General features: G+C 44.7%; 1 protein-coding gene across 4 annotated transcripts in view; it reads right to left on the bottom strand.

Moving 5' to 3' along the window:
- The window catches only part of COL20A1 (collagen type XX alpha 1 chain), a 97,626-nt gene that overhangs the window by 27,950 nt on the left and 43,704 nt on the right, over positions 1–25,972 (bottom strand). For 3 of the 4 annotated variants that reach the window (XR_005588011.1, XM_039499485.1, XM_039499487.1), the window contains exons 17-26: positions 24,813–24,955; positions 22,859–22,991; positions 16,023–16,165; positions 14,480–14,621; positions 13,674–13,730; positions 11,104–11,142; positions 7,305–7,443; positions 5,182–5,324; positions 4,700–4,809; positions 400–558 (exon numbers count right to left, since the gene is read on the bottom strand). Coding sequence is in view for 3 of the 4 variants with exons in the window: in XM_039499485.1 (XP_039355419.1) it covers positions 400–558; positions 4,700–4,809; positions 5,182–5,324; positions 7,305–7,443; positions 11,104–11,142; positions 13,674–13,730; positions 14,480–14,621; positions 16,023–16,165; positions 22,859–22,991; positions 24,813–24,955 (1,208 nt within the window). In the remaining variant the exon portion in view is untranslated. The remainder of the gene's footprint in view (positions 1–399; positions 559–4,699; positions 4,810–5,181; positions 5,325–7,304; positions 7,444–11,103; positions 11,143–13,673; positions 13,731–14,479; positions 14,622–16,022; positions 16,166–22,858; positions 22,992–24,812; positions 24,956–25,972) is intronic. The other variant, XM_039499486.1, reaches the window with a different exon arrangement.

Genomic DNA, 25,972 nt, shown 5'->3' with positions numbered 1-25,972 from the left:
CTTTTCGAAGCAATCTAGTAACCCTCCTGCCTTTTTCAGCCAAGTGCAACAGGATCTGTATGTCCTCAGGTCCAAGCTTATGTAGTATTAAAGCTCCGTGTAAGCTCCTCACCTACAGATCAGGGTGCGAGCTGATGTGACTACGTGGCACACACATGCTGTGCTACATCTCATCACAAACTCCCAAAGGTAGGAGGAGAGAGTGCAAAACACTGCATTAAAAATGCTCATCAAATTTCAAAAGCTGCAGAGGTGTATAACACTTCCCTACTTCACAGGGGGAACTCAACATGAGAGCAATGGGGAGAGGGGACAGTAATTCTATTCTGATTTGTATCCCAGCCAACCCTGAATTTAGACACAAGACTCCTCATTAAAACTGATAAACACTGGACTTACCGCTGCTGACCCACTCCTGGGTCCTCTGGTTCCTGTCAGTTTTCCTAGCATGATGAAGCCAGCTGTGGAGACGCTTCCCATAGCATTGATCGGTTTCTCTGCTATTTTCTTACAGTCCAAGTAGAGTTTGATCCTGAAATGGCTCACAGCTATGTGCACCTGGATAACAATTAAAAATAGATGTGTTAGTCCTCACCTGTTGGACGGAGGATTCTTTTTAATCATGTATCTGGCAGAGTTCATATCCACTTCAGCAAGCAAAGGCATCTTTTTTTGTGCCTGTAATGATCACAAATGATATTGGGTGAAAGCCCTAGAGAGTGAACTCCTCTACGGACAATAATACCTTGTCCTAAGGGACATCAAAACCACTGGAGAATCAAAGTTTCAGATGACTGGGGGGCGGAGGGAGCTAGTCCAACCAGCACTGACGTCTGCACTCAGGATCTCCTATTTTTAGCTCCCCTGACTATGAACAGGGGGCCAGTTTTCCCAGGGACAGTCAGCTCCTCAGCTCCCCAGTACTCCTGCAGAGTTTAGGGGCTATGCAAGAGAAAAGCTCTTCTTCAGATTCCCAGGCCTCTTCCCCAGCCAGCCCTGAGCAAGCCAGGAATCCTTGTGTGCGGAAGCCTTCAGCCCATAACAGTGTCAGTAAAGATGGCGAAAAGTTTCTGTCAAAAAAACAACAAACAGCCCACTTTATGCACTGAAGGCTTTGGAGCACAGGACTTTTGGCTTCCTCTAGGCCAACTCTTGGGATGGAAAAAAGGGACGCAGGATAGAGCTGAGAGCCGGAGCACAGTTCCTGTACAGTCAAACCCTGAAAGACATACACGAGTTCAGGGTAACCAAGAGCTTGAGTTAGCAGAGATACAGTTAATCAGACTTTGCCTGCACCTAAAGAGCCATAGGAGCCCACTGTTGGATGTCAACCCTCTTCTGGAGGAGCCATTCTTGGAGCTCTGATGTGGAGCAGATCAGCCTCCATAGTTTAGTCCGTGGGTTGTCTACTGGGACAGTTGTTAAGTAGAGCAGGGCAATTTTTTTTTGGCAAATAGAGGTTTGCTAAAAAATGCATTTTTTCAAAACTCCTCAACTATTCATGAATTTGGGTAGAATTCAGCAAATAGTTTTAGCTTGGAAAAAAATAAAAAGGAAAGGTTTAACCATTGTATTTTGATGTTTCTGAAACAAAATGTTTTGACATTTTGAAATGAAATAGTGTTTTGTTTTGAAATATAGCTAATTTACAACCAAAAAAAAAAGTGAGAAAACACCCCCAAAATGACCTGAAACAAAATGAAAAATTGCTTTGTCTGACTCAAATCAAACAAAAAAAGTCAGTTTCAGCTGGAACCAAACCACATTTCCCCCTCTCCCACCAAAGTTTTCAGTTTGACTCCCAAACCCAAAAGTCCATTATTTGCTCAGGTCTAGTTGTAAGGTGCTAATTTGGGTGGAGAGTTTTAATTTCTAAATTAGAAAAAAAAGTTGGGGACAATTTTGATGAAAATTTAAAAAAAAATGTTCCTTTATTTTCAGTCAAACAAGTGAACATTTTCTAAGTTTTTGAAGTTCAATTAATTAATTACAGGGGTGCAGGGAATTATTATTTTTTCCCTCCCAGCCAGTTACCTGGTCCAGATTTGAAGTGGTTAACTGGTGGTGAAAGAATACCCCATTAGCAGTCCCTGAGCTACGCTATGAAAGGCCTCTGCTTTAATACAAAGATCTCTCCTTCTACCCCACATGAAAATGCAGGGCTTTTCTTTTATAATCTTCTAATGCTGTTCTCAGTCTCACAGTTATTATTCTGTTTGGAAAGTGGTTATTAACAGCAAATACAAAGATGATGTTTGGTACAGATGGGAAAAAAAGAATGTGTTTTTCTCTTGCATATTTAACAGAAACCTGTATAGCCGTGCAAGAAGCCAGGTTGGATGGCAGTCAGCTGTGGGGCAGAGGCGATCTCACTGACAAACTACCCAAGGTGAGGGGCCAAGGAGAAAGAGACAGCAGACCTGAGATGATGAGTTCTTTGTGAATGTGACTCGGCTTCTTTTCCATAATGATCTGAACTGCACCTACCTAGCTGAGATCTTGCCAGGCAGGGCCCAAGCTTCCTTTTACTCCCTCTTGAATACATTGGGCTTTTAACGAGAGCGTTCAAGGCTTGCATTGTTGCAAGGTAAAGTCACCGTGGAAGGTCCTGGGAGGGAAGACACTCTTCCGACCTCTTGCAAGAAGCATTCAGGAATAAAACACTACCTACTCTGGCTGAGGCAATCCCCTAAGGAGTGCCTGCTGCCTAGATACAGGCTCTGGGGAGTGCAATAGAAAAAAGAACATTCTGTCTTTACACGGTGAGAAATTACAGTGCCCAAGCTCTCTACCATTTCCCCCTCATTTCTCCCTGTCTCCAAATCCCCCATCTATCTTTAACCATCCTCCTCTCCAGCCTCCAGAACACAGAGTTACTTCTCTTCATGAAATCTTGTTACAACCACCCCCTTCTATTCAGGTTAGGACTGATCTCTGCAAAAGTGTTTTATGGATCATGTATGAAGGATGCGCCACAAAAAGCCATTGTTTTCCACTGCTTTGTAAAATTGTTGTCCCAAAATCAAAAGGCAAAAAACAGCCTCATTTCTAACGACCTCTGACAAATCTGCCAGGTGCCCTCAACTTTGAGCTTAAAAAATGATTGCTTCTGGCACTTCAGCTGGGAATAATACCACCACCTAGTTCTTATCTAGCGCTGTTCATCTTTAGAGATCAAAGCACTTTAGAATGGAGGTCAGTATCATGATCCCCATTTTTACAGATGGGGAAATTGAGGCACAGGAAGGGATGAGACATGCTCAAGGTCACCCAGCAAGTCAGTGGCAGAGCTGGGAATTGGACCGAGGCCTCCTGAGTCCCAGACCCCTGTGCATATCCACTGGCTATATTGCCTTAGAATGTGCTCCATGGTAACTCACCTTTTTATGGGTTAGCAGAGTGAATAGCTGTGCCCACATGACAAACTGTGGGTCTATCACATACCCAATTGCCTTATTTCAGTACCTTCCTGTTTCCTACATTTCCCTTTTTAATTCTTACTCTCATATGAGGAAGAAAGTGACGGGTATGGAAGAGAAACCGGCGACTCCAGTTAAAGCCAGGAATAGAGCAGTCAGCCACTGGGCACGCTCCCCTTGCACAGGGATGGCCAGGGCACTGACACCCTGACCTGTAACCCCCTGCTAGCCTAACTTGTCCAGCTCTTTCACAGCTTATTCCATGTCCCCCACAAACACCTACTATTAGGCATATCCACCTCAACCCCAGTTCATACTACAGCCAGCCATTCCCAGTCCTTTGCCTCTCATGAGTAGGTGATTCCCTCTGCTGAACCAAGGGGTGATTTTACAGTGTGCACCAGGACTAGGCAAAGACTCGCAAATTCTTTTGCATTTAGACTGTGATTCTGCATAGACATAAACATACATTTAACTTTAAGGCCAATAGGCCATAAGTAGTCTCATTGACTTCAAAGGAACTATTTAAAAGCTTAAATCTTCTCATGGCTGGGACCAGAGTTGACATTTCAACTATACAGCCAGAGAAAAAAGGATAGTGCAATTACATGAGTACGATGCTATGCACCACTGGGACTACCACGCTGCATCATAAATGGACATGCATACACTCCAGTAAACAGATCCGTTGAGAGACACATATCAGGGCAACATTAAAATCAAAGTGAGTGAACTGAATCAGCTACTATGTTAGCTCTTATAATGCATCCCTTATGGAGAAAAAGACATATTTTTCACAGGGTGGTTATATCTTTGCTAAAGCGTTTTTATGAAAATATATCAAATATTTATACTGTACAAAACTGGCAAAATTTCATATTTAAAAAGGAAGCGCATGATTCAACATACGTTTTTTATATATATATATATATATAGCATTTCATGTTTCCACCAAATATTACATTTTAAATATGACAATTAGCCAAGTTTTTAATGTGTGGATATATTTCGTATACTCACATGTATTTTAAGTATATCTAACTATGTAATGCATTTTAAGAAATATTCAATACTTGGAAAATATGTATTTTTCATATGGGATGACTCAAAATTCCTTACAATTGCAAATCAACACAAAGAGGTTGGCCAATTTGCTAATGACTTTTTAAAGAACATTCTTATAACCACTCTTCAGTACAAATAATATATATTGAGTGCATTTTTTCTCAGCCTGCCCTTGTGAGATAATGATCTAAGTTACTCCCTCCCTTGATAAGGACCTTATGAAAGCTCCCATAGAATATCTTCTTCACTTCCTGTTGGTCAAAGGTGACTTCCTGTAAATCAGCCTTGTAGTCATGATTGAAATAGGTCAAGGATTTCTTACTGGCTACAGGGGAAAATAGGACAAATAAGAACTTAGAATTAAAATAGAATTTGATTTCACCTACAGCATGTTGAAGAAATATATAAGCTTAAACATACTGAAATATTTAATACTTGTCAAGCTATAAAAGCACAAAAAAGGAAAATAATGGTCAAAGTAAAGAATATATTGCAAAATGGAGTAAATAAAATTAGAGTTTTTAGTGGGTTTTTAACTATACAGATAAACATTTGCATATGTTATTTCAATAGCTTCTGTAATGTTCATGCTGGACACTGGCAAGTTTCAATAATAAAATTGTCCAACTGAGTATAGAAGTTGGTTCTGTTACTCTTTCAAATACCTGAATCTGATCTATACTACATGAAACCTTACAGTCAAGTATAACCCCGAGGAGTGGCTGGAAGTCCTCATCTGTTAGCTGCCACACGGCAAAGGGCTCTTTGGGAGCCTCTGGAAGGAGCCGGAGGAGGATGCTGATGGTGTGCGCAGACGGAATCCCAGAGAGAAGCACTTCACTGGAATGAGATAAGCAGAAGTCGCTCAGTGACTAATGATAATGAATGCCAGGGGCTTATGTTCTACCTTCCTGACAACCAGAACAGTTCTGAGCTACAGACAGAGTGATGTTACCGAGGCATGATAGCCTGAGTGAGGCTCATTTGTAGGCCAGATCCTCTGCTGCTGTAACTCGGTTGAAATTGAAGGACTTACCCCAGTAGAGAATCTGCTCCATATTTTGTACATTCCTCTCGGGTTTTAAAAGCACATGCAGAATTTTGCATGTGCAGGGCATCCCTGTGGCCTTATCATAGCATGACAAGGGAGGTCCAGGTCCAGTCATCATGGTCAATCTGTCACTCCCTGTGTTGGGTCAGGGAATGCTGAAGAGACAGTGAATGCAGCCTTGCATCATTCAAAAGAGAAATTTCTGGTAGCTTATGAGCTACTTTGATAGGCTCTGAAAGAGTCCTATCCAAAACTCCTTGTCAAGAAGAATGAATGATGGCTGTGATGGATGGGGTAGAAAACTAGGGGAAGATCTTCAGGCCTTGATAGAGGTACTTAGAAGTCCCTTGAAAAAAAGACACATGAGCCATACTAAGATCACTTGTGAAAATTCGGACTCAAAAATGAAACCCGTGAGAGGACTTGTAACAAGTCCAGCCATGGAGTCCTGAGAAAGTCTGGCTTTCTCTTCCAGACTTCTGTTCCAAACTTGTTACAAAGCACTTACTGCATGCAAATATCACTCAAAAGGCATAGGTCAAAACTGAATGAAGAAAGCAAAATTAGCCATGTTGCAGATACATTCATAATCTGCATGGGCCACATTTGCATGAGTAGATACACAACTCTTCAACCATCTTTTCAGGACTGCTTCAAACATAACATCAAGTTTTGTTTTGTTTTAAATGATATAATGTCCTTGGAAGGGCATATTTGTGTATCTGATACTCCTACTGGTTGAACAAATGGATTTATCTATGCTTTTTTAAATACTTAGAGCCTTCTGAATTCCCCTACTCTGTTTACTGTAAGAAGCTTTGCTTCTTTAAATAAGATTAAAATGATCCCAGTGCTGTAGTAATTACGATTCAAAATAAAATAAAACTGACTATTAAGAATCCAATCTCCCCTGATTTATACTCCATAATGCTACTGGGGTCATTGGCGCTGCCTGGAAGGAAAGTTGACCCATGATGATGCATAGGACTGTGAGAAGGAGCCTAATTAACGAGGTGCACAGTGAAGTCACATTCCAAAGTCACTGGTTAATCCTTCCTGTCAATCAAAATCAAGCTGCCCAGTGCAGCTATGAGCCTGTATTTTACAACAGTAATTGTTGGACTGCAAACCAGGAACATTAGGAGAAAGGGTGAAAGAGGTTAAAAAGGTCCTGCCCCAAACATGTTTCTAGCTGAGGCTTTGCCTCGAAGTTTGATCTTTTAAGTGCATGTGGATGAGGAGAGGAGTAGTCATGGAAAGAATTAAATGTATCCCCAACAGAGGGCAATTAAACAGAACTCTCTGGTCAGCACATGCTGTATTTGAGCACTTAATTCTGGACAGCAGTGATATTGAAGGCACACAGCTAAGACAGGGAAGGTCCCCATAGGCACCTAAAAATCTGACCTTGCAAAAACTCAACACCCCAATCACCCCACTGTATTCAGTGAAGTTCCTATGGGACATGTCCCATCATGTGATCCATCTTGAGGCAATTCAGGGGTTGATTTATGAATCAGCACACAATACATGTCTTCTAAGGGGGGAAAAAAATCTTTGCATTCTTTTTGGTTTCACTAGGGTGGGGTTAGCATTCATGGTATTTTTACTAGGAAATTGCCAGTTGAGTGTTCACTAGGCCAGTGTCTATACCCACCCCCACCAGTCAATACCTTTCACTGTGTGGACCAGAGCCAATGTTTATGCAACAGACAGAGAATAAACTCTTGTTGGAATCAATGCGGTTCTCAGCTACCTTCCCAAACTACCTTGTTCTCTGGGTTAGTTGAATATCTCTGAAGAGAGTGTAAGTACGGGTCCCGCTGAACACATATGGTTCCATGGCCACTCCTTTAATGGAGGCATATTCTTTTTCCACCAGTCCAAAAACCTCCATCATGTCAAATCCTGGAGCAGCCAGAGAAGGGCAGAGAAAGAAACACTTAGAGACAGTAGGGAAAACAATGGTTTGTAAAGGATCTGCCTGAGCAATGGTTGAGCTTTGTTTTCAACAAGGGCAAGTGCATTCCAATAAGAAGGAAGGCTAGCAGGTATAACTAATCATCAGACTGATCAAAACACGCTCCATACTGTGCCAGTGTTCTGACTTGGATCCTCTGTGTTTCTCATCAAAGTGCCACTTTGGCTTAGGAGAAATATTCACAGATCCATTTTCCAGATGCAGGTAACAGAGGAACAGAAAATTTTCAGGCTAGATTTTCCAAAGTGCCCAGAACCCAGCTCCCGCCTCTGGGAACAACTGCAAATTCTACCCATCTGGAATAATGGGCTGAGCACTTTTGAAACTCTGGCCCTAAGCGACTTGCTAAAAGTTACAGGGAAAGTTTGTGGCAGAGTTGGTGGGAACAGAACCTAATCCCTGAAGTGGTCAACCTTTGTCTACTCATTAGACCATACAAAATGCTTCAGATCTGTGTTGGTTAGGCCACCTGCTGAATGGAGATAGCAGTGCTCACCCCTGTGATGTTCTTTGACTTCCACAGATGAAAACTAACTAGGCAGGTGCAAAGAATTATTATTAGACATGTTTTTCAGCAGAGATAATTAAAAGCCCAGAGAGGTTGAGTGAGCTAGCTGGAAGGGAGCGTTGCCTAGTTCAGTGGTTCTCAAAGCCGGTTCGCTGCTTGTTCAGGGAAAGCCCCTGGCGGGCCGGGCTGGTTTGTTTACCTGCCGCGTCCGCAGGTTTGGCTGATTGCGGCTCCCACTGGCTGCGATTCGCTGCTCCAGGCCAAGGGGGGCTGCGGGAAGCGGCGTGGGCCGAGGGATGTGCTGGCTGCCCTTCCTGCAACTCCCATTGGCCTGGAGCGGCGAACCCCCCTGAACAAATGGCAGACCGGCTTTGAGAACCACTGGCCTAGTTGATTAGGAACTGGCCATGCAACCAAAAGATTAATTTTGAGATAAATGATGAATGAATAATATTTATTATGGAGCAGAGTTAAGGTTGTTTTATGATAAAATATGATATTTTTTTACATTTGAGAAAAATGATATGTTTGTTCACTATGTGAGCAGTGTAAGATCCACTATTTGTTTCCTTGCTTTAACATCCTTGAGTTTTATAAATGATAGGTGACAGACTGTATTTACCTAGGAACCTTAAAAATATATTTGGGTTATTTGTTCCTGGAATGAATTAATTACTGCTCACAAAGGCCTCAGCCACTGTAGCAAGGCCTAATAAATAAGAGTGGCACTTTAAAAAAAAATCTACAAAATGAAAAAAAAACTAAAAAAATTTGCTCTGAAAAAAACACAAGCTATAATGAGTTCTGCCTTTTCAACTTGATGCCAAATATTATCATAAAAGAAGTGGATTCTCTCCAGTAATTGCTTACGGAAGGGAAAAAAGAGAGAGTTATTCTCTGCTGCAAAATGTATCCTCTCATGTGCGAGAGCCATGAAAGTTGGTAAAGTAAAGTATTTCCATTTCTCTCATCATTTTTCAACAACTGCCCAGAGGTGACCCTGCCTTATGCGGTCTACAAAGATTTTTCCCTTGACATCTTTGACATCTCATCTCCAGCTTCATGCAGCTTCATCTCTCTTTCCCAGCTCATCATTAAAGCTCCATGAGTCACTTTCTTATTTCAGATTTTAATACAAGCAGACCTTGCACTCGGGTGGTTTTTTACAGCAGGCTGGGAAGGGTGAGGGGAAATAGCCAGTTTGTTTTAAAGAGAAGGGGGGACTAGTTCATCATATCATTTCCCTTTCAATCTGTGCTCTCCCACCTCAGCACCACGGGCTACTGATTGGATCTTCGTTCTGGTGGGTATTTTGCATTTGGGATGCTCTAATGCACATTGTCATTATGCAGCATTTAAAGTGTTCATCAGATTATTCTGACCGGTTTCAGACCCATTTCTCTCTGATTTAAGAACCCTGGGATTGGCATATTATCACCTCCATTAAAATGTATATCAAATATAATAACAATGTTTAAAAGCAAAATTTAAATTACAGTTATAACCATATTATTAATCCACCAGTGAAACAGCAATGGCACTGGGCTATTTCTTTTGATGAATCACCTATATCATGCAAGACAGTTACAGAGACATACAGGCAAATAAATGTTTGCTTGGGTATTATGGCTTGATTAGTCTGTACACAGATTGAGTAGTCTTGCAGGAATGTGGGGAGAGAGGTCAAACAGGGCAGTATATGGGATCTTAGATACTTATCTGTCCCCCTTTACCAGAGGTTCTGAGCACCTCACAGTCTCTGACAACACGCCTGTGAGGCAGAGAAGTCCTATTATCATTATTCTCTTTTCATGGTTGCGGAACTCTGGCAGAGAGAGACTAAGGGTATGGCTATGTTTGAGCTGGCAGGAGTGATTTCCAGCTGACCACGCTAGCTCCGGCCTAGCTAGCGATGACTTAAAAATAGCACTGTGCCAGCAGCACCATGGATGGCTCCCCCGAGCACTGCTTGACCCCTGGGTATGTACTCAGACAGCTATCCTGAACTGTGGCTCATGCAGCCACAGATACACTGCTATTTTTAGGTGCTAGCTCAACCAGGAGCTAGCGTGGGTATGTCTTCATGAGCTGGGAATCACATCTCCCAGCTCAAATGTCGTCCCTTAAGCGACTCAAAGAAGTTGTGGTTTGAGCATTGGCCTGCTAAACCCAGGGCTGTAAATTCAATCCTTGAGGGGGCCATTTAGGGATCTGGGGCAAAAATATCTCTGGGGATTGGTCCTCCTTTGAGCAGAGGGTTGGACTAGGTCCCTTCCAACCCTGATAGTCTATGATTCTAAGTCCCTGGCAGGGCTAGGGATTGAAACCAGGTCTTCTGAATCTCAGGCTGGAGCCCTGACCACTAGATCTCTCTAGGAAGGTGTGGGGTTGGGGCTGCCATATAGGCAGTACAAGTCACTTCCTAGGTTGCAAACTATATATAATGCGTCCTAGAGTGTATAGAGAGGATAAACGGGGAGTAGAGTTCCCCTAGTTAAATATATACCATTTGAGTCCTGACACTAGCCCTGGGCATGTCTACATCCTTTACAACCTGCAGAGATTACCTTGGGGGAGGGAAAGGGGAAAACCTTCAGGCTGGGGTTACTGAAGGAGCCTAAGTGCATTAGGCTCACAAATCGCCTTGCAGTGCAAAGGCAGTTGGATGCCTAACTTCCTATGAGGCTTTGCAATTCCCAACCTTAACCACTAGCTGTTCCCCCAAAAAGGTTGACACAGGTGGGTGATGGGAGAGCTGAGGTGCATAAATCTACCTACCTAGCTTGGATGGATGAAATAAGATACTGAGTACAACAGGGAAATGTATTTCTGTTGCCCAATGTGGTGGGGAAAGGGAAAGGAAATGAAGGTGTTTGGTAGAGACATTTGTTGAGCTCTCCCTGGTTTCCTGCATCAGACTTTCCGGCTCGGCAACAGCACTCTGGGTGTGGGGAAGATGCCATGAATGTGTGCCGGGCAAGCTTTCGTAACAGCGACGAAGATTAAAGATTAGTCAGGATCAGACAGTGTTTTCACATTCATGACAGAGCCCACCTGGGACTGAGAACTAGTAAGGTACCTTGCAGAGAGCCTTCAGTGGAACTGATAGTGGGGCAAGCTGCAGGAGAAAAAAAATGGGAAAAATCGTGAGACCCAATGGAAACCAAACTGGCAATTTATTACAGGAATAGAGCAGACATGGCTGTGGTCTGCAGCAGAATGGAAAGCACATAAAGACCTAGTGAGTGAGTCTGTGTAGACATCTTGGCACATATACCGCACATATACTTACAATATGGTCAATTCCTTGAGGCCAGGGCCCAGCCTGATGGTAGCAATAATCATTACACTTATGAGCAATCCAACAGCATACATTTGGGCCATATTTTCAACAGCTTGAAGACTGGTTGAAAACTTGTACTCCATGCAAACTTGGGTCTATGACAAGAAGCTGCATATGCACTTAGCCAATCCGCACATGCAAATATGGAAGTTTGCAAGGTTTTGCATGGCTAACTCATCACTCAAGCCTTTGAAATGATTGTCCTCTATCGGCAGGCCTCTTCATCATAACTTTGTTTTGACTCAATCTTCTACTACTGCTCGCCCATTGTGGTCTTAAACGTCGTTATAATGGGCTTTTTCTTTGATATTTCTGGTTAGTTGTAGTCTGGATACCTAAACATGTAATGCATATGTAATTGCCCAGTTTGCATAAATGATTGCTCTAACTGCATTGCAAAACAAAGGAACACAATTGCCCAACCATTTTTGAGCATGGAGCTGAGATTTCATCTTTGCAAAATTTGCCTCTCTGCATCATGTTTAAGTGGCATAGACAAGATTCTCAGAAGCTAGTATAAACAACCACATGCACAAAATCTGTGCAGGCATTTACACTCAAAATGTGCATATGCAATTGCCATGGCTGCATATGCAATTGTGGTAATTGCACACAAAGACTATGCATGTCCAGGTAATTCTGAAAATCTGGACTTAAGTGCATTCTTTCATTTTTATTCATTTGTTATCAAACTTTGAAACTTAATCTTAAAAAAAAAATGGCAATCCTTTGCCGTTCACCTTTTCAGGAAATTCTCTGCTCAATCTTATAACATCCCTGAGGCAGCGAGAGCGAAATATATGGATGCTACTCATATAAATTAGGGACAAAGGACTAGAATCAAAAGCTCTTTGGTGACAAGTTACAAAGTGCTCTCCCCATTTAAGTGGTTTGCGTATGGCAGTGTTTTAGAAAACAGAGCATGAATGTTACTTTCAATTATTTGCTGCTGTTTAAATCCCAGGGCCATGGATGCCAAATGAAACTGGGACAAGGAAAATATTTGAAAGTCAGAGATGTCCCTGAAAATCAAGCACACTTGAGAGGTTGGCTATTTCCTAAATGGCTTTTTAGGTCACTAGTTTAATGCATCTTAGCAGCTCATTACATTAAGGTTGCATTATAAACGTTCTGTTGCTATTACTACATCATATGGCATTTCACAGCTCACCAGACAAGCAGGGTTCCAGTTTTCAGTTCTTGACTACTGTAAAAGGTAGGAGGAGCTGGTCATTCCCTCCCCATTCCCCGTGGCAAATAGCCCAGCTCACTGTGTTAATTTGTGACCCCTCTCACCCACCAAGTATGAGCCACAGGCGGTTGGTACCATAGCACTCCGGGGTGACCTGAAGGCTGTGAGTCTGATGGCTCTGGGACTATGGACATCAGGTACTAAACCAAATTGACATTTTCCACTGGCCTCCATTATTTTGAGGTACATTGGTTTGCATGCACATAAAGCAAGTTTTTCTTTCTGGAAGAATTCTGTAGACCTGGGATTAGAACCAGTACTGTGCGATAAAGAAATGGAATAGGGTTCTATTGAAATGATCAGTTTCTGGTGAGTTCCACCTGTGACCCTCCTGCTCTCTCTAAGAGCGCTCCTTCTAGGTCTTGAGCCATCCCTCTGTCTTGGGGTGGAATCACACAATTCTCCCACTCTCAGACCCAGCCCTGGGTTCCAGTCCCCTGTGTATCAAGTGTGACCACCTCAGCAGGTCGGACTGACCTCCAGCCCCTGCAGTTCTGTTCTCCCCGGGCAATGACAGTGCCAATCAGCGACCAAACAGCCTCCTTAAAGCAAAGTGTCATTTGTTCAGAACAAAAGCATTTCAGAGAACCCAGATCTCAAAAAACAGCAGAACAGCCTGCACACACTTCCCCTAGCTGGGGAAGTGCGTCTTAAGCTTCAGAGTCTTCCCAGTTAAAATTCCAGATGAGCCCTCACTTGTAACGCCGACAGAGCCCGGTCATTCATAGGCGAGATGGAACCTGGGTCCTCTGAAGCTTAGTGTATGAGTCTCTAATGCATGAGCTAAAAGCCACATGTCTCTTAGCCCAGGCTGTAGCAGGCTCCTCAATCTCCAGAGGGGGATAGAGCACCACACCAATCAGGCATAGGTTACACCTACACCTGCTGGGTTTACATTAGACTCATGCTGGAAAGATACATGTCCCCTGCATCATCTTCCATGGTGTGAGAAATGACTTACACCCAGTCCTACTTGAAGTGCTAAGCCCCAACAGCTTGAGTTGCCACTGCAAGAGGACGCTTGTGAATTTCAGCTTTCTCCCACGTGACTTACCTTCTGTTTTGACGGGAATGGAGCCTTGTGCTGAGGGCAGTTTAGCCAAGGCAGAAGCTGTAAGAATAAATGCATTTGTGAGTCCTGATTCTGGGACTGTGATGTTTGGCTCGCTATTGTTCATGGTTATTAGACCTTCCCTGTGCTCCCTTCTGACTGGAAACAATAGCTTGGGAACGTGATAGGAAATGGGCACATTGTTCCAAGTGGGGACCTATTGTCTCCAATCTCATTCCCCTTTTTAAAGAGGTTAGAAGTTCACTTTCCTACTGGAATTTGCAAAAGGGCTGAGGACTTAGCTCCCTTTCCAGGGCACAAGTTGTACCCTGTAAATGTTGCACCCTCATTTTTGTGCCTGCAGAATGGACCGCGGTTGTATATCCAAGTACATGCATCTCTAACTATCTGATTTGCAAACACAGACTGGTAGCTACATCTATATTTTCATTTGTATTACTCAGATTTATACCCACAGTTCAACTTTCTGTGCAAATTACATCTGCAAAAGGGTGACCAACCCTTCTGAAAGGCCTGCCCTACATGTAAACTGCTTATCCTACACAAGCAAGTAAATCTTCATATACTTCCAGGGTGAAACTAATCTGAGGAGTCTCTCTGTTGACTTCCACAGAGTTACCCGGAGATTAATTTGGCCAAATAGGTCTCTGGCCCTTTAACTTCTAACGTTGCATTTCCCGGTTACTCTTTCCAAGCCACAGCTTAATAGGGGTAATGACAGCACCACACTTCTGTAAATTATTGGAGATCTCTGGATAAAAGGCAACGCATCAAAGGTAAATGCTTACTGATTTGCCTACCAGTTTGGCCAGTGGTGGATACAGCGTCACTCTCTCCTGTGTCATGGACAGCAGAAACCATCACCTTGTATTCTGTATTGGGAAGCAGTGACTGCAGGGTCACTCCGCTGCTTTTACCAGAAACCATTATCTACGGCAGAGATGGGAAAGACTCTTTCCGTTTTTATTCATTTGCGGAGACAAGTGGGCAATACAGGGCAACAGCAAAGCAGTTTAAGGGCTGATGACCCCACTCCCCTTCCCGGCTAGAACTGGGAAAGGTTTTTCACCCCAAACTTGTTTCTGCCTACGCAACAGCTTCAGCGCCATTGAAACGTTCCTCAAGTTCATGTTGGTTCCTCCAAACTGTTTCAGTTGGTGGGGAGGGGAGGGAGAGGAGGAAATCCCCAAAAATCAAAATGTTTCCTTTCCACATTTTATAAATGAAACATTTCAATTTTTCGGGTTGAAATCGCCTTCAATTTCAACATTTCCTTTCATTTTATTTTTACAAACATTTTAAAAAATTTAAAAATGAATGAAGCAAAATGAAACAATTTTGTCTCGACAAAATGTTTCATTTGACCTCAAATGAGTTTTTGGTTGCCATGAAAATTTTGAAAAAATTCATTTTTAATTCAACCTGAAAATACTTAAAAAAATTTTTTTGGAATTATGAGCAAAACAAAAAATCCTCTCTTCTCCCAGCACTTTTCCTGCAGACCCCCGCCCCCCACCGCCAGCCCTTAGATTCCCGCTAGGTGCCGAGACTGCCCCTCGGCTCACCAGGGAAGATTTTCAAAGGTACAGTGGGGAGTTAGGCATCCAGCTGCCATTGAAAGTTTTCTTATTTATTCTGGAAAATGTCCCCTGTTAGCATTTTCCTAATGGATATCTAAATTGGACAAGCCTACCGGTCTCAGGCCACTGTTGCCTCAACTAAATGGAAACACTGAGGGAGTTTCATCAGCCATGGTTTCTTGCTTTGGTTTCCTATTGAAGCTATAGCCTGGAGGAAGAAAGTCATCAGCCCAGGCTTATCTAGGTGCTGGGCAGCTCTGTATGAACATGGGGACATTCTCCATCCAGATGAATTTCAAACTTCCTTATGGTACTGCGGTCTAACTGGGTCTAAATGGAAAATTTGAGTGATAAAGGTTAATGCTGAATCACTTTAGGTCAGAGTGGGGGATTTGTCCATAATCCTTCACCTATTGGAAAGGCAGCACTCTGGTTTATGACGAGGGAGAGGATAAAAGAGGCGGCTGTAGTCTGAGGGGCTTTGACTGCAATGAATTCTCCTGATGTTTTATACAGAAATCCATGCAAGAGCCTAGAAGGCCTTGGCTTGAATTCACAACTGAACACGCCCTTCCTGTCTCCAAAGCGCTGCCATTAATCAGACGGAGGAAGTGAGTTGCTCTTGTACTCTTGACCAAATTTATCCTTGGGGTAACCCCACTGAGTTCAATAGAGACACATCAGGGATGACACTGGCCCCGTGTCTCTTTAGTCAGGTGCCTGGCATGTCCAAAAGCAACTAAGGACTTACTGTTTGCTGAGCGCTGTCATCAGATTCAGGAGCGTAGGTTACTCTGTAGTATTGTATGTGGCTGCCAGGGGGTCTCCAGTGGACCTGCAGGCTATTGGGGGTCTCCGAGTCTATAAGGAGGTTGGTGGGTGGGCTCTGGGAAGCTGCAGCAGGGAACAAAGATGAACTAGATGATGGGCAGATAGCAATGGATACAAACTAGGCCAAAAACACTCCCTGTCTAGCACATTAGTAAGTGTTTCACTGCTCTGCTACCATAATAGTGAGCACTCAGAACGGAGACAGAGGGGCGTCACCTTGGGGCCAGGGAATGACAGAGACCGGGTTCTTGGAGGGGAGTGGGTTGCCTAAGGGTATATAGAGAGGTCTCAACACTGAGACAAGAGAGGCCTGGGAGCTGGAAGAAAAGCTTTGGAGAGGAGACGGGAGACCTAGAAGCATAAAGAAATATAAGTGTACCCCATAGATACCCAAGGTGGCATGTATCTCTGACCCAAGATATAAAGAAGGCACATTGTGAATTGGCTTTAGAGATGGTCAGGAGTGGATCGAACATTCCAATTTACTCTGATGTCATCGCTAAGTTGATATTGTCCAGTAAATGCAACGTCCATCTGTCCCTTCTTGTTTTTAAATTCAATTTCTTACTAAAATATTAGCAGCCTTGCAGAGTGTGACACCCATAGACTTCTGAAGATGTTTCATATGAAGTTTGGGTGCGATTCCCATTGCATATCCTGAGCTGAATGTGACTCCTACAGCAGTAAGGGTCTCAGAGCCTAGGCTCCAGACTAGGCCCAATTGTCTATGCTGCAATTTTTAGCCCCAAAGCCCAAGGCCTGTGAGCCCAACTCAATAGAGCTAGGCTCTGAGACTTGGTGCTGCAGGTGTTTTAGTGTAATGTAGACACACCCTAAGACAATGGCTGAGGAAGCCAACTGCAAGAAAGGGATAGGCAACCTCTGCTTGACGTATGGTTCAAAGATATCACAGGGCTTCAGAGAGAAATATGGAGTCACCCAAAAAAGGAGTTTGTTGCTAAATGGTCTCTTGCCCAACAGTTAGAGTCTGGTCTTGAAAACCAAGAGGGGACAAGGCTGGCCCTAAGAAGGGAAAGTCTAAGGAGGAAAGAAGGAAGCAAGGTAAACTGAGAGAGGCAAAAATGTAGCAGATGAACCCAAAGGACAAGTAAGGACATGGCTGAATCCAGGATATGAGCTCTCTCTTCTCAAGCTTTACCTATAACACAAATATGCCCTTCTGCCCACCCAGAGGACTGAGGTCACCTCAGAATGTGCTTTGAACGAAGCTTTGTGGCTCGCTTTGCATTCTCATTGATTTTCTCTCCTTTTTCCTGGATCAAATAAGCTTGTTTTATTGAAACCAAATCAAAAGCTATTGACTGAGCCTTGAGGGTGCTGCTGCATGGCAGCCCAAGGTGAGGTAAACAAGGACAGGCTGAAGTGTGTTTGTTCTGGGGTGAAGGAGGGGAGCAGTCTCTCTGGGCCCAGGTCAGGTTCTTGAGTCACAAACCAAAAAAACCACTATGTTCAGAAAAAAGTTAAGGTTGAAAGCGAGTTTCAGCGGAGCCCAGATAACACCTGTTCCCACCAGACTCCCCATCACGAGATCATCTAGGCCTGCTCAGAGTGGGATTAGATAACACAGTAGTCAAAAAATGCCAGTGCCTTGTCTACACTAGCACTTCCACCAACGGTGCTGGTGCTTAATCAATGGTAGGAGACTTTCTGAAAATACTCGCTGTATGCAAGGCCAGTGAGGGAGGGAACATCCCCCAGTGGCACCCTCACTTAACAATCCTGCATTATCCCATGCTCTGTGGGTGCTCCCCAGGTCCGGGACCCACCACCAAACTCAGACCCAGCTCACTGCCTTCAGGTGAGTTTAGCTGATGAACCAGACGTCCTGACTGGCTGAAGACTTCAGCAGGCACACCCTGAAGCCCTGTATCAGTGCCGGGTCCCTGGGTGCTCAATAGCATTCCACGCCCGCTGCTGGGTTTCTGGTTCTGCTCCTAACTCCTTGTTCCTGGCTTCTTCCCACTGACTCACGGTTCCTGGTTCCTGCCCTGGTGCCAGCCCCTGCTCTGGCTGATTCTCTGGGTCTGACCCTTTGCTCCTGATTCCCAGCGCTTGGCTCCAGCTTGCTCTCTTGGCAACTTGGCTCCTGATTTGGCCTCTGGCCACTAGGCCCTGTCACCTCCACACCGACCACAAGGCCAGCCTCCCACCCTGACCATTAGGCAAGACCACCCCCAGCCTGCTCCATAGCACCCAGCGCCTCTCACAGGTTTGCTGCCTGTACTGGCCATTTCATTCAGCTAGGATGTGCCACCAATTCACTGTTTCCCTGTCGTTATTTTAAGAGAACCCAAGCTAACAAGATAGAGTAAGTTAGCGGAAAACTTCAAAGTCGGAATCACTTAGAAAGCTCCCAGGGCCCTGCAGAATCTGACAGCACGGATCTGACAGACAGGGGAAAGGTCACATTTCTGGGCTGCCCAGGAGGAAGTGAGTTTCTCTGACATGGCGAGTGCCATCTGTGCCAGCCTCATGTGCTGCCCCTTAAACCTTTTCCACGCTTCCTTCACAGCCTTCTGATTCCTCAGTCTAACGGGTATAACGTACGTGTCCTCAAATCAGGGTAAAGCTCCAGAGCGCTCTGCTCAGCGGCACTGCTGCCCGTTTCAAATGTCCCTTCGGAGCCTTATCCATCATCATTACACACACGATGCAGCTGAGTTTCTCTTGCCCTCATTGCTCAGTATTCTGGATTCTTCCCAGCATTTCCGCTCCTCGCCATTAATTTCATTAAACTTATTTACTAAACTAAGCATCAGCTTGCCCAGGTTTAAGGACCTGTCTATTCAGGACTTTGCCACTGTGGATGTTAGCTCCAGAGGGTGACAGACCAACCTGTGTTCTACTCTCAGGCCAGGTATTTAACTCCTGGGAGTGGAAAAACCCAGCTCACTATACAGTTAGAGTCCTATGTTTGTTCCCAGGCATTCCTTTAAATGTCACATCACACCCTATTCCTAAGAGGTTGGGGCTCTGAATCACCGTGCTGGACAATAATGCCAGGTCGCAATGTACTGATGAAGTATCATTTCATGCTCACCCAGCATCACCGCACATTGCTGTAGTTTCGAACACAAGCATTGAAATGTGTGTGTGGGGGGGTCCAACTTTGATAATTTTGTCCTTCAGGACAAATGCAGATTGGTGGCAACCTTAGGTGGAGGAGGAGTACTTTGCTCCAGGGAAAGGGGGTGGGATGCCTCACTTCACTCATCTGAGCTTTTGAAAGAACAGTCTTGGTGGGTTTTAAAGGGAGTCCCATCCCCCCTTCTCATGCACAAGGATGGCAGCTGCCTTACAATCCTTGAAAGGGAGCAAACAGGAAGATCGTTAGGTTTATGGCACAGATACTAAAGACTCCGATAGGTCCCAAAAAGATACGCACTGTTACATGATATCCCATTACTGTGCACAAAGGGTTGTGTGTATGCGCTTTTGTGTTATTATTAATAATAATTACTTGCATTGTGGTAGCACAGAGAGGTCCCAATCAAGCATCAGGGCCCACTGAGCTAGATAATGATAATGAAAAGACGGTCCCCTGCTGCAAAGACCCTACAATCCAAGTGTAACACAAGAGAGAACAGGTGGTTACAACGTCTATGTTGATTCTAAACCGTGCCCTTTGTAAGGGAGCACACTGCCCTGCCAAGTGACGGATTTTTGTGACAGGGCCTGTTGTCTGCAAGAGAGAGATGTCCTGTAACGTCCACTGAGCACAATCTATCTTCACAGAGTTTTGTATGTGGATTGAGCAGGGAAGTAGTCCTGATTAAAATGAACTCGCTGTGCTCACCTCAGCACCAAGGCAGGTATTTAGTTCCACATTGCAAAGCCAGTACACAAAGGCAAGTCATTTTTCTCTTAACCTTCAAGGAGGCCATATTCCCCTGGGGAGAACAGAGAAAGAGAGGCGCTCGTGTTCCTCACGCTTCCTGCATAGCCTCAGGCTTCTAGAGCAATATCCTCACTTCACTGGCTGCCCTGAGGTTACTGTATTTCTTGCAAGATGCTGCACACAATTTAAAAAAAAAAAAAGAACTTAATGGTTTAGCCTCTTCTTATATGGAGGGGTGAGAAAAAAAACAACAAAAAGAGCATGAGTCACTTTTCATCCCACATATACACCCCGCTCTGCACCCAGGCTCTCTCTTGTCACAGCATGCGTGCACCTGCTGGCTACGATGCAACAGAAGCCTTCCACTCGGAGGCGGGCTTGGAAGATTTTTGACACATCGTTGGTATTTCATCCCGCAAACCTTGGTTTTAAGAAGCATGTCAGAGTGGGGACTGAGGAGGAGTCATACAATTAAGCGGAATGATTTTCTCAAGGATGCTCAGTTGAACTTGGCCACAAAATAGAGTGAGAGTCTTTCCCATAACCTTGCCCAGTCCCTCCCCTCTCTACCAGGACACCGGCTGACTTAGCCTTTTTCAAGCTATTGGGACCACAAGCCTTCTCGGGGCTCCCCAGGAGCTGCACTCTCTCTTTGAAACAACCTCCTCCTCTTACTTCACTTTTCCTCACTGGCATTTTCTCTTTTAAATTGAGAGACAGATTTTCAAACACGTTTGGCATCAGAGTTGTGCACGCAAAATCCAGTCCCAGTTAATCTACGCACTTATTTTGATTGCACGTGCAAACTGGGTAACTGCACATGTAAATTAAGCATGCACTCTGGCTGTGTAACTGCTGGCCTAATTTGTTGAGCATCGGCCCTTTGACTGAATTAAGTGGCAGTGAAAGATTGCTATCCATGACACACGAAATCCCCTATTCACTCATTGGAAAGATATATCATGGGCAGCAGGAGTGCAAGCTGCACCCCCTTCATTGTCCCACCAGTGGCTCTCAGACTTATTCCAGCTCTACCAAAGAATGGGAAATATACACCTGAGGGTCAGTTCTGTCCTTGGCCTGTCTCCTGAGTATGCCAAGCACGACACAGACAAGATTTGCAGTGGGTTGTGTGATGTGGATCTGGTCTGAGCTCACCGCTCAGGTTTGACATTGTGGAATTCACACCTTGAAACCTCCCTGTTTGTTTACTGAAGCGTTTAAATAGCTGCAGTTATCCCTCTGGCCCGTACAATAGTATGATGCACAGTCAGTCTGTTGCATCAATTCACCTTTGTGCTGCACAGCACTTGGAAGCTCGCCTGAGGTAGCTTTACGCAAGATACATTATTATTATTCATTATTCATAAAAGCAGGGCTTTGGATTCCAAGACAGCCATTTACTCTGAGCTTCACCAACTCACAAAACACAAAACCAGACAGAACGAGTTTATTCTGCAAAGACTGTTGGGAACTAAGAGGAGAAGGAGCAGATCACAGATATTAAATGACTTGTGTTCCATTCACTGCCCGTAAAGCCATTAGACAGGGGGTATTCATTAAGAGGACATTTGGGAAGGCCACTTTTTAACTTCATTCTGTCGGCACCAAGCAAGATTCAGACTTCCCCTTAGAGCGGAGTCTGATCGCAAGGCTCACTCTCATTTTTGGAAGTGCCCCCAATGAAGAATGACTCAGCAATTATGACCCCAAATCATTCCTCACCTTCCTTAATAGACAGCACGTTATAAACAAGTAACATTAATCAGGCAACATCTAGACAGTGAATTAAACAGCCTACAGAAAGTCCGTGCAACTCACTCCAATATATTCTATATCCTCTTATGGGGAAAAAGGAAACTACATTTCAAAAACTATTGGCTTATAACACCAGCCTGCTTTCTTGAGCAGACCGCAAATCTATAACGCATCAGCCATCCAGCACACTGTCTGCAGCACTAGGGACTCGCCCAGTACATGTCACTTGAAGTTAAGAAACACATGTCGACTTCATATGCAGTGGTACTTTCCTGGAACATACAAAGCCTCGTGTGGTACAGAGCGCACCCAGCTAAAGGGCACTCCTACAGATGTACAGGGAAGACTATGTTGAGACAGATGTCCCAGGTTATAATGATTTTTCCATGAGGCTTTTAAAAGACAGAGCCCTGATCACCAAGGAACAGTCACTCAGTGGGTTTATCTACATCTGTGTCTAATAAGGCCATTTTACATGTTGTTCTAATACATTTCTTCACTGCTCAAAATACTTCCTAAAAGTGGATCATTTTAGCCTTCCATCAATTCACCAAGAGGCATCAGAGATGCAGAGACCAGCAGTCGCCAAAAGAAGTTCTAGGTGCAATCCTGCCTCCATTGACAGCAAAGGGCGTTTTGTTACTGACTTCAATGGAGCCAGGGTTTCACCCCTAGAGCACCAAAGCAAAAATCACACCAGGGCAGGACCAAGGTGCCATCTCACAGCTTTTCAGGGGGGAAAGGGGAGCACACGCCTGTAACTGATATTATTAGTCTTCACATGCACCCTGCCTGTTCCCCCTAAAAATATCTACACAAAGATACATGCACTGGGACCTAAATTCCCCAGGGCAACTAGTGATATTGGCTGCCTCCATTTCTGGCTAATCCACCTGAAACATCTTCATAGAGGACTGGCTTTCAGAGGGGAGGTGCTCAAGACCCTATAAGGTCTCTCAGGTTGGTCACCCAAAATCACCAATCACTTAGTTGGTCCAACTCACACACCTTGCCTCTCAAGTCACTTTTAGACATTTAGGCCTGGGCAGTCCTGTTGTTCAAAGCTGAGTTATTGGTCTGTGACTAGTTCAGAGACTTCCTTTCCCTGAAGACCTAGAGATTTCACATTGGTCACTTACTGGTTCTGTGCAGAATAGAGACAGTGTCGCTTCGAGCTCCATCCTTGTAATATGCCCAGATGGATATCTGGTATTCTGTGTTCTTTTTCAATCCTGGTAAGCTGGCAACAGCCAGGTTCCCGGCAACAGACAGCTGTGGCGTGGAGGAGAAATGAATGTAAGTAGAGTTCCCAGGCAGCTGCAACTACCTGGTTGAGTATGGCATCTTAAAGTATCAAATCCTTTCATAACAAGAGTCACTGTTCTCTAACAAGTCTCTTCCTACAAAAGGACTGATCACCTCAGATAGAACGATCTGAATGCTCTTCGCATAAGGACACCCAGTGTTTGCAGAGTTATAAAGAAATGATGGTCCAACCAGGGGGACTATCATCAGGACCCTTGTTTCTGATGTTCTTGCAAAAGCCCAGCCACAGTTAAGTTGTTGACCAGTAAACAGAAGGGGGTGTTAAGTAGAAGCTCTCCCAACTGTGCCCTGACTCCAGTTACCAGCTTTGTGATGCTGCTTCTGTAACCTGCAGGATGCTTTGTGAAAAGCTGTGTGGCCACGCCTGAGGAATTAGAGGTCATCAAAACTCTACCCCATCTCCCCTCCGGCCCCTATTTTTACTTTAAATGAACTTTGCACAATAGAAGCTCAAAATCTCCTGAGGTTTAAGCCAATGGCGAGGAGAGAAGAGGAAGAAGTTTTGTTTATGGATCTCTCTCACTCTCTCTCACACGCACACACACACTTCGTGAGGTACTGCACACTGATGTAATTTCATTGAAGTCAATGGAGCAATGGTAATTCACACCAGCTGAGGCTCTGACCCATCATTTTGCGTGTGGAGAAGATAGGGGGTACCTACATGCTGGCACAGGACTTTGGGGCCAAAACCTACCCTCATAGCTTTCATAAGTGTATATGAACTAGGACCAAATTTGGCCCTAGTTAGTGTTCTGTAGATGCCCAGGCAGTCTGGACATGCTGATGACAGTTAATAGTTACTTTAATACCAAGACTTAGGATACTCATTCAAGAAGCTCCAGTTACCTTGCACATGTCTGCAGTCACTTCCCCACTCAGCACTACACTTTATAGACCACACGTTAATATCCATGTAGCCGTTGGCAGGGCATGTGATATATACATGCCCAGCAGCCCTTAAACAGGCAACACACCGTCTGTGATGGAAGTGGGAATTGTCTGCAATATTTTTATGAACTACGTGTATGACTCTGTACCTATCACCCAGTGGGTGTAGAAAGGTTAAAATGCTGCACTGGGGCAAAGGAAGAGACATGAGGTGTTTCATCACATAGCTCCTGGGAGGCTATGAATGGGTCATTAAGGGCTGGCTGGAACCAACCTATATCAATGGAAGACCCCACAGAGACAATGGGAACCCCAAAGCGCTAACTACTGACACTTATCAATGGGAGCTCCCAGCGGGCTGAACATGTGAATGCAGCATGACTTTGCAGCAGGTGGACAATGGGCGGAGGTGACAGGGAAAGGAAATGAAGATGGTCCCTACAGCAGCACAACTCATGGGAGCCCTGGCTTTCCCCAGTATGGACTATGTCTTAACCTTGCCTTATTTACGCTAACCGAAGCACTTTCCCGATGCTATATTCCAGCTGACTAATAAACACTTCTCTGTTTTGAAAAGGTGCATGGAGTCACGGCAGATACTTTCTGAACTGCACTGACCCCCGAAGGGAGTAAAAGTCTGAGCAGGAGTCTGCCGCAATGGGCAGAGCTCACAATGAGAAACAGGAGTGCTGGAGCCCAAGGCGCAGCCCAGGAGGCATTGAGGACCCATGGTCTACCCTTGTAGCAGAGTGTGACCCCTTGGAGGACTACAGTGAAGGGATCTTCCCACAGGACTGCTTAAAGGCCAGGGCATAGCATAGATCCTGTAAATCCAGGACACCACCTCATTCTCCCCAGGCCTATACTGCACCCTACCTCCTGGGAGCTCTCTTCTCCACGTGCATTCCATTTAATCTGATAAACCAGGACATCAGAGGCAGCGGCTGCTTCCCATTGCAACTGGACATTGTTTCCTGAGAGCTCAGTCACCTTCAGGCCACTTGGTGGTGGAACCTTTACTGAAAGACACCAAGAAAACAAGCGTCAGGAGCCAAGGTACAGAGCAGATGGTCAGGGAGAAAAGTATTCACCAGCAGCTGTCGCTCACCAGCCTGCCATTCACTTCTTCAGACCCCAAATGACAACAGCTCATCATGAGGGACATGGATAAAATATTTGTAAACACTAATTACAGATGATTATTGTATTTGCGAGAGGACATGTGCAGTGCTGGCACTGGGAGCGGGAAGATACCAGGAGTGGCTTTCAAGGACAAAGACGTTAGTATCATGCCATGTGCTAAACTCCTGGAGAGGCAAGAGAGTCTTTTCAGGAGTCTTCCTTACTTTTATCATTTTTTATTAATTTGTTTAAACTTTAGCTCTCCTAAGAGTTCACAGGACTCCCAGCGGCAGCCTGGGCCAGGCACGGTATAGACAAGCATACAATGTAGCAGACCCATCTTGGCATATAAATAATACAGCTGGACACACACACAAATCCTGCAAAGGTTTGAGTTTTGCCCTGCTGGCTTTTACACCCCCTCCATTGGGTTCGCTCGCTGAGAATATTCTAGCATATGCACATTTTAAGGCTGAATGCACAGGTACCCACCCAGTTTGGTGTGCTCACTGCAGGAGAGGCAGCGAGGACACGTGGGAAGGGTTTTAACCAGGCTGTAAGTTTATTAGTCAAATTACAGCCAAAGTTCCTGTCGAGGGACAGCCCAGTGCAGTCACTTGACAATCCCTTGATCCTTTGCCAATTCTTGGGGTGCTCCCAACGTGGGGGTAGCCAGTCATCACACTAGGTGATTCCCTGCGCACCTCCACCCGCATCCCTCCCCCTTTCAGGGGTTGAAGCAAGAGAGGACTTTGCCCTCCCAGCCAGCACTGCCGTAAAGTGCATTGGTGGGGTGGTCCCCCCAGTCTAGTGTCCTGTGTCACGTTTGTCCCCAGGGGGTTAGACGTGATGCCCCCATCTCATAAGAAGATGCTCTTGGGATGCCCACTGTGTTACCTCTTTGGATCTGGAGC

This window comes from Mauremys reevesii, linkage group 13 (genome assembly GCF_016161935.1).
Source record: "Mauremys reevesii isolate NIE-2019 linkage group 13, ASM1616193v1, whole genome shotgun sequence".
Lineage (NCBI taxonomy): Eukaryota > Metazoa > Chordata > Testudines > Geoemydidae > Mauremys > Mauremys reevesii.
Note: the sequence above shows the minus strand (reverse complement) of the source record. Positions and strands in the feature narration are given on the sequence as shown.